Source organism: Stenella coeruleoalba, assembly GCF_951394435.1.
Source record: "Stenella coeruleoalba genome assembly, chromosome: 16".
Lineage (NCBI taxonomy): Eukaryota > Metazoa > Chordata > Mammalia > Artiodactyla > Delphinidae > Stenella > Stenella coeruleoalba.
The window spans coordinates 62913738-62922718 of NC_137162.1; the positions used below are offsets into that span (position 1 = coordinate 62913738).

At 38.2% G+C, this 8981-nt stretch overlaps 1 protein-coding gene across 1 annotated transcript in view; it reads right to left on the reverse strand.

Moving 5' to 3' along the window:
- SRGN (serglycin) overlaps nucleotides 1-8654 on the reverse strand; it is a 17720-nt gene extending 9066 nt beyond the window's left edge. The window contains exon 1 of the mRNA XM_079900978.1: nucleotides 8485-8654. Within this exon, the coding sequence (XP_079757104.1) occupies nucleotides 8485-8560 (76 nt within the window). The 5' untranslated portion in view covers nucleotides 8561-8654. The remainder of the gene's footprint in view (nucleotides 1-8484) is intronic.
- Between the last annotated feature and the right edge of the window lie 327 nt (nucleotides 8655-8981).

The following is an 8981-nucleotide window of genomic DNA, read 5'->3' on the forward strand; positions in this document are numbered from 1 at the left end:
ATTAAATGAGAGAATGCATGTAAAGATCTTAACATAGTGCCAGGTACACAGTAAACACTTGAAAATATTAGCTATCATTATCTTTGTACTATTATTTCCATTTTATACAAAGGAAAACTGAGGCTGCACAGGTACTAAGTAGAGGACCCAGGATTCAAACCTGTATCTGACCCTGAATCCTGCCTGTTCTGGTAGAGATGAGTCGAATCATGCTCAGAAATGTTAAGGCATGTACCAATTGGTACCCGAGATACTACACAGCCCTAGTTCTTTAGGGCCATTCTTGGGTATTGAAAAGAAATTCTTGGGTATTCTTGGGAATGAAAAGTAGGTTAAAAACTTGGCCTCTTTCTTTGCCCTCACATCTAGTCAGAGATTTCAAAAATCCCTCAGCAGTGAAAGCCTGGAGTCCTAACTACTGGACCGCCAGGGAATTCCCTCCAAGGTATATTATTAAGTTAAAAAAAGTAAAGAACACTATGAATTGTTTGTTACCATTTGTGTGTGTTTGTGTTTTTTCACACTATATTTACATATATGCTTATATGCACAGAACATCTCTGAAAAGATACACAGCAAACTGATCATCTTTGTGGAGGGAATTGGTGGCTGGAAGACAGTGGAAGGAAGAGCATTGACTTTTCACTGCATATCCTTTTGAATCATTAGATTTTTGAGCCATACGTATGTATTATCTATTCAAAATTATTTTTATTTTTTGACAGCTTTCTTAAGGTGGACTTGACATTCAATAAGCTGTGCATGTTTAAAGTGCACAATTTGTTTCGACAAATGGATACACAATGGAACCATCACCACAATCAAGGGTATGAACATATTCAACATCCCCCAGAGTTTCCTTGTGCCCCTTTGTGATCCTGCTCTTCTCCCTCCCTCCTCCTGACTCCCCCCAGCCCCCCTCAACCATCAATCTACTTACTGTCATTATAAATTAGTTTGCATTTTCTAGAATTTTATGTAAATGGATACATACAGCAACTTGTCAATGGTTTCCTGACTTTAAATCAGGTTCTAGAGGGCTCTCTACCTTTTATAGTACTCTCTCCTAGAAATGGAGAGTTTATTTAGATATTCCTTACATCTAGACTGCTTTTGTTGCAATTTTTAATAAAATTTATCTTAGAAAAGGAATGTATGTTCATTATAGAAAATTTTGAAAAATGTAGCAAACCAACATACAAAAAAATTTACTCCTAATCTCATTACCCAGCCCTCCCAAAGACCATAAGTCCTGGAGTTTTGCTTTTTTTCCCTCTGGGTATCTGTATTTCTAGGAGAGTATGCACAAGTTGTGTCCTATTCTCAACTATCAGAGGTTGAAAAGTGAAGCCTCTACTGAGGTCAAATTCACTTTACATCTTAATGGGATGGCCAAGGACTTTGTTCTTAAAAGATTGCAGAACCACAGAACTTTTGCAAAATGTCCTCTTTCCTCATGAAACTCTATTATGTCTGTTTACACTCAACTTTGTCCTAGCTAATATTTCTGATTAATTTTATAAATACAGCATTGCTAAGTTATTAATAACATCATTAAGATATACATTATATACATATATATGGAGAGAAAGAGAGAGAAAATATATAAAGAATTCATGATGCTGTTCACCTTAGTATTATTTAAAATAGGGAAACAGGAAATAACTAAATAATCAAAACAAGAGAAAATACTCAGATTAATTATGAGGCATTCATATGAGAGACTATTAAACAAATGGGAAAAAAGCAGTAGTTATGGAAAAGACTATATAGCATCATAGGAAAATCTATGTTCAAAAATTAGTTTAAAAAAAGCAGAGGGGACTTCCCTCATGGTCCAGAGGGGACTTCCCTCGTGGTCCAGGGGACTTCCAATGCAGAGGACTCAAGTTCTATCCCTGGTCAGGGAACTAAGATCCCATGAGCTGCAGGGCAACTAAGCCCGTGTGCCGCAACTATGAGCCCACAAGCCATAACTAGAGAGCCCTTGCGCCACAACTACTGAGCCTGCATGTGCTGGAGCCTTTGCGCCACCACTAGAGAGGAGTCCGTGTGCCACACGAAAGATCCTGTGTGCTGCAACTAAAACCTGATACAGCCAAAAATAAATAAATAAATATTTTTTAAAAAGCAGAATACCACTCTATGCATAACAGTTGTTAATGCAACTACATAAATAGATATCGGGGGGCGTGAGGAATGGGAGGAAATACACAGAAATAACTATAGTGGTAGACTCTAGTGATTTTTTTCTCACTTTGTTTTCTAAATTGCTGTAATAAACAATATTCTTTTAAAAATATAAACAAAACAAAGACTCTAATGTAGAAAGTAAATGTTCTCCCATTGTTTTCCTTCTTTCTTTCTGTCTGTCTTACTTTCATTCATCCTTTCTTTTAGAACTACTATTCTATCACAATCTTCCCCATAGTTCCTGAATATAGCTTACAGTTTCTGGTCTGGGACGCTACTCATCCAGAATGGGTTAGCTTTGTCACTGCTTGGAGGCTGGAGGTAAGGCTTGACATCAACTTGTGATGTCAAGTTGACATCACAATGTCTCCCCCTTACTAGCTGTGTAACCTTAACCTCCCTGTACCTCAATTTCTTCATCCATAAAATGGGGACAGTAGTAGCTCTAATAATGAGATATAAATATTAGGCTCGTAGAATAGTACCTAGCACCATGGTCAGAGTTCTTTTTTTTTTTTTTTTTTGCGGTACATGGGCCTCTCACTGTTGTGGCCTCTCCCATTGCGGAGCACAGGCTCAGCGGCCATGGCTCACAGGCCCAGCTGCTCTGGGGCATGTGGGATCTTCCCGGACCGGGGCACGAACCCGCGTCCCCTGCATCGGCAGGCGGACTCTCAACCACTGCGCCACCAGGGAAGCCCAGAGCTCTTTATTTATTTAAATTAATCTCTCCCTTTTCTTTTCTTTTCTTTTTTAACATTTATTTGTTTATTTATTTTGGCTGCACTGGGTCTTGGTTGCAGCACGCAGGATCTTCATTGTGCCATGAGGGATCTTTGTTGCAGCATGCGGACTTCTTAGTTGCGGCATGTGAACTCTTAGTTGACACAGGCATAGGAGATCTAGTTCCCCAACCAGGGATCGATCCCGGGCCCCCTGCATTGGGAGCACGGAGTCTTAACCGGTGGACCACCAGGAAAGTCCCGTCAGAGTTCTTTAAATGCTAGTTTCTCTGCTGAGGAGGAGAATGAGAATGACCTATTGACTTATCTCTGATAGTGAACAGCTTGTAGAGAGACCAAATTTAAACTTCTGTTCCACCACAGTATCCCATAATAGAATCCCAAAGAGTTCCTGTTTAAACAAGATAAAAGTATCTGAAACATCTAGCACAAGGCTTTGCACATGGTAGGTATTTAATACATTTTAGCTCCTTCTCCTCTGATTCTTTCCTGAAGAAGCTTAAGCTTGGCATCTACTGAATTGTTACTTAGAAGCGTCATCATTGTGAGTCAGGTAAAAATTCAACATCTGCTCCAGCAGAGGGCAATGTCTTCACACCCCATGCCGTCTAGACCAGCGCGGTCCAATAGAAACAAGAGAAACCATCCGTACACGTATGGATGTTACAACAGCCATATTTTAAAAAGTAAAAAAGAGGTGACATTAATTTGAAAATATTTTACTTAAATATATTCAAATATTGTCACAACATAATCAATATAAGTTATTAATGGATATTTTACACTTTTTTTCATCCTAAGATTTCAAATCTGGTGTGTATTTTGCACTTACACAATACCTCATTTTGGACTCGCCACATTTCACACATTTCAAGTGCTTAGTAGCCACAAGAAGCCCGTAGCTACCATTTCAGACAGAGCAGGTCTAGACATTCTTCTCTACTGTCGTGGATGGCTGAATATCAAACAAAGTAAGTGCTTGCATAGATAGGAAGTTAAACAGAAAAGTAAAACTAATAGTTTAATGAGCAGCATCTCAGTGAAAGATCTCATCTTTTCACTGGTGTAAGAAACACAACTCTGGTAAATTAGAAAATTTCTAAAATACAAATTCCCTCTAGAGTTTAGAATCTCAGCTTTTAAAATTTATAAAGAGGGGTTTCTTTTTTTGGGTGACGAAAATGTTCTAAAATAGACTATGGTGATGGTTGCACGTATCTGTGAATATACTAAAAAACCATCGATGTACACTTTAAATGGGTGAATTGTATGGTATATGAAATCTATCTCAGTAAAGCTATTCCAAAATTGATAAAGAAATCAAAGATAGAAGTCCACCTCCCCCACAGAAATGTTTATCTAGTTTGGGACTGGTGATTTTATTTTTTTAAATAAAAAAAGTTTTATTGGTATGTATGTAACATAGCACACAATCACTCTTCTAAAATGTAAAATTCAGTGGTTTTTAGCATATTCATAGGTATGTGCAACTATCACCACAAATTTAGAACAATTTTATCATCACAGAGAAATCCCCTATCCTTTAGCTAGCCAGCTCCTGTATCTCATGCTTCTCATCCCTAAGTAACCACTAATCAATCTACTTTTTATCTCTATATTTTTAAGCAAGTTGGATGTTTCATGTAAATAAAATCATATTAGGTGTTTTCTTAATATTTATTTTTTTATTTTTGGCTGTGTCGGGACTTAGCTGCGGCACACAGGATCTTTCATTGCGGCACACGGGCTTCTCTCTAGTTGTGGTGGGCAGGCTCCAGAGTGTGTGGGCTTAGTTGCTCCACGGCATGTGGGATCTTAGTTCCCCCACCAGGGATTGAACCCACCTCCTCTGCATTGGAAGACGGATTCTTAACCGCTGGACCACCAGGGAAGTCCCGAGGTGGTTTTTCTTTTTTAAGTATAGTTGACCTAATATACTATGTTAGTTTCAGGTGCATAACATAGTGGTCCTGTATTGCTATATATTATAAAATGATCAACACACTGGGGATTTTAAATCTGCTTTAAAATAAAGAACACGGTTACAGATACCAAGTTCCTGACATATTTATTCAAGGGTGTTGGCAGAATGTGAAAATTCAACAGTTCCAGCCCCCGATGTGTGGGAGTATCTTGATTCTGTCTTGCTTGAGAGAAATCTTAAGATTACCATAATTTAAAAAATAAAAGGGAATATGCTCATGGACAGAAAAATTATCTTCCTAAGAGGCCCCACTTACAGATCTCCTGGTTAATTTTGTGGTGGATTCAAGGGAGAAGAATGTTTTTTATTTACAATCACTTCCCTCACTGCCTACCCCCGCCCTTTCTCGGTCTGTCTTTGTCTCTCTCTGTCTCTGTCTTTGCCCCTATTTCTTTCACACATACACACAGAGTCACTAGTCTTGCTTTAGCAAATACTTTCTATAAGTAAACATTACCAGAGCAAATAACTTACCCCAGTAATATCGTATTGTAATATCAATTTTTCTCCAACATCATCTCAATTTACTAATTTCCTATTCTTAATGGAGACTTGCTACAAGTGTGCTAGAAAAATTTAAGCGGAAACTGCCATGTTGTGGGGAGGGGGGGAGGGAGACCATCTCATTCATTGTTTGGTGGCATTCAAACAGAAGTCACCATCTAAGCTGGAAATGCTTCCTACAGGCCAATCAATTCCACAAGATGAATAAAGTTCCCCCACCCTTGTATGGTTTGACAAGCTATAAAAAGTTCCAAGTTTACTTTCAATTTCTCCTTCTCTGTCCCTCAACTCAGTGGTTTTTGTAGCAAGGGCTAGAGTCAAAGCAAGGTTGTTTTAAATAAAGAAAATCTCTAATCCACCTAGAATACAGCTAAATTGCAGTAGAAAGTTAACTCTGAACTTGAAATCAGATGACTAGCTCTGCCATTAATTAGTTGTAATGGGCCTTGGGCAAATCTCATAAATTTTTTGCAAGAGGTTGATGTAAAGAGCAAATGAAATTATGAATGTAAGATCCAATTTTCCCCTCTATAAATTGGTGTTAATTCCTCCTCCTAGGGAATGTGATGATCCTTTACCCGAGAATGGATGTGAATCACTTTACAATCAAACAGCAGCGCACATAGGTGGAATCAATATCATTATCGTGATCTCAGAGGCAGTGTAGAGTGGAAACATAGTCTGGCAATGACCCCCTTGGCCACACCTGCTCATGGATTTTCCATTTTCCCTCTTTATGGGCATCTTTTAGAAAGAGAGACAATAAAAGAGTAAGAGTCACCTCATCAATTGATGAGTAAGGCCCCATCAATAATCCCCTGGAGCTCTACATTAAATTGATTAGCCATCTGTCCTCTCCAGGGTCTCCCACACATTGCCAAACTTCCATCTCTTTGCACTTGGTAGACATACTTTTACAGCATGTCTTTACTTCAGCTTCACTTATAGTCACTGACATGGGCTGAATTGTGTCCCTCCAATTCAATGTGTTGAAGTTCTAACCCCCAGTACCTCAGAATGGGACTGTATTTGGAGACAGGGCCTTGAAAGAGATAATTAAGACATAATGAGGTCATGCAGATGAGCCCTAATCCAGTATGACTGGTTTCCTTACAAGAAGAGGAGATGGGGACATAGACACACACAAAGAACCATGTAAAGACAGAGACAAGACGGCCATCTACACGCTGAGGAGAGAAGCTTCAGAATGAAACTAACCCTGCTGACACCTTGATCTTGAACTTCTAGCCTCCAGAACTGTGAGGAAATAAATTCCTGTTGTTTAAGCCACCCAGTCTGTGGTACTTTGTTATAGCAGCCTTAGCAAACTAATACAATAACCTAAGATGTTTTGTTTCAGTAAAAACAAGCCAAAAGCCTAGTGCAGTTGATCAGTTCAGTCAAGTCAATGGGTTAAGAAAAAAAATTTTTTTAAGTGGGGAAAGAATGCTACAGAATCATATCTGGCATCACATAGAAGTATGATGAAATAGTGACCTCTCTGCAGCCTTGAGCTGATGTCACTCACACATGCAGCTGTGGGTGGACATCTATTTCCCTTCTTATTCAGATGTGAACACTAACCCTTGATTCCAATACCAACTGCACTTCTCCTTTGGAAACTCCCTAGTTTTTCAGTCCATTCATTCTCTCTTTTTTAGTTCCTTTCCCAACAAAGAGCTAAACCTACCTGGTGATGACATAAATACTAGTACTTTATAAAATGTTATAATAGTTTCTTCACTACATTCTGAAGAATACCTATTACATAAAGAATGCCTTTGTTTTCATTTTAGTTTTCCCTATAGAACCTTAGTGGGGAATGTGACATTTCTGGGAAATTTTGAAGATGTAAAGACTCACAGAGCTCTGGTCAGGGTAGACCCAGCACCAACAGGTCACTCAAGTCTGTGCTACAAACATGGACCTGAGTGCTTGGATCTTGTCAGAGCACATGAGGGAATTATTTCATCAAGCCGAAGGTTTTCCCTAAAAGATCCAAGTAAAGCCTGTTCCTTACATTCAACAATGTTTTATACCTTAAAAAGTAAATAGACGAATGGAAAATTTCAGCAACATTATTTGCTGGTTTTTTCTTCAATAATTGCATAACAAGAAGAAAGTGATTTTATAAATTTCCAATACATAATGAATGTATCTGAGATCATGTGTACAATTTCATTTCCACCAGAAGTAAAAACAAGACAACTAGAAGTAACTTCGAAGAAACAAATCCAGGATATGTGCAATCACCATGACTCAATATTTCCTTTACCGTTTGGAGGAACTCTAGTTTTTCTACTATAAATTCTCCCATCTACTTATCAGGCCATGACTTTCTGCCTTATTCAGACATGATCGCTTATTTACCAAAGGAGAAGAAATTGTATTTTTCCTACAAACTGATTGTTTTCATTTTCTTAGTCATTAAAGGTTTTAAGTTGTTTCATTCTGACTAAACAACCCTAAATGATAGACCTAATAAGAAATTTCCCAATGTGATGTTTCTCTGAGCAACAAAACAATTACTAAAATTCTTTGGCCTCTCTTTAAAATCTGAGATGGTTTTCATTAACTATGTCTAAACATAATTGAATTTTCACTAAGAACCAAGTTTTAAAAAGGAGAAAAAATACACGCAAATTTACTCTGATTTTAAAAATAGTATTTCCCAGTGTCACAATAATTATGACACTACCATATTATGTTAAAACTTGGGATTGATGTAGACACTTAGGGGTAGGTCATTTTCTATATTCCTTTCTTAAGCGTTGAAAAATTTATAAACAATTTTCATCTGACAATAAAATAGTACATTTCAATCATTTTAAGAACTTATAAGGCCACACCTCCCTCAGAGTTTAACTTTTTTTGGTACCAAACTTAACCAATCTCACACCAAGGAGTTCAGCTACCCCAAATCCTTTTTTTTTTTTTTCTTTTTTTGGCCTCCTTTCCCACAGTATAATACATTCCATACCTTAAAGCAAATATAAACATTTGTGTGGACCCCAGGACTTACAAGGAAGATTATAGGGGTACAAGATTCCTGGGTCTTACCTTGAACTGAAGAACCCAAAATCAGGATGAAGGCGAGAGCCAGGACAAGCCTACTGCACTGGAGGAGCACCTGCATGATGACCAACTTGCTTCAGCTCCACCGTCTGCACGCCAACCTCACGACAGGGAAGTGTAGCAGGGTGCTCTCTGTCCCTTTTAGAAAAGGTTCCAAAACCTCAAACCCTGCCCAGAACACACGTCACAGTTTCCTGAACAAATAGAAAGAAATCCACATCAAACCCCAGAAAGATTTAGAAAAAAAAAAAAAAGGCAGAAAAATAACTATTCATACCCATTATGAAACTGCAGTGGACTCTCCCCAGGTCTGCTTTTTCAAAAGTTTTGTTGTTTGCCACTTGCTGAGTAGAATCAGCATTCAGGACACTTTGTTTTTTCTTTCTTCAGGTAACAATCTAAACACGAGATTGCTAACATTAAGAGCCCGCTGCACAGTTGATGAGATAAGGGAGCTAGATGCTGCCATGCTGCCTTTTCAT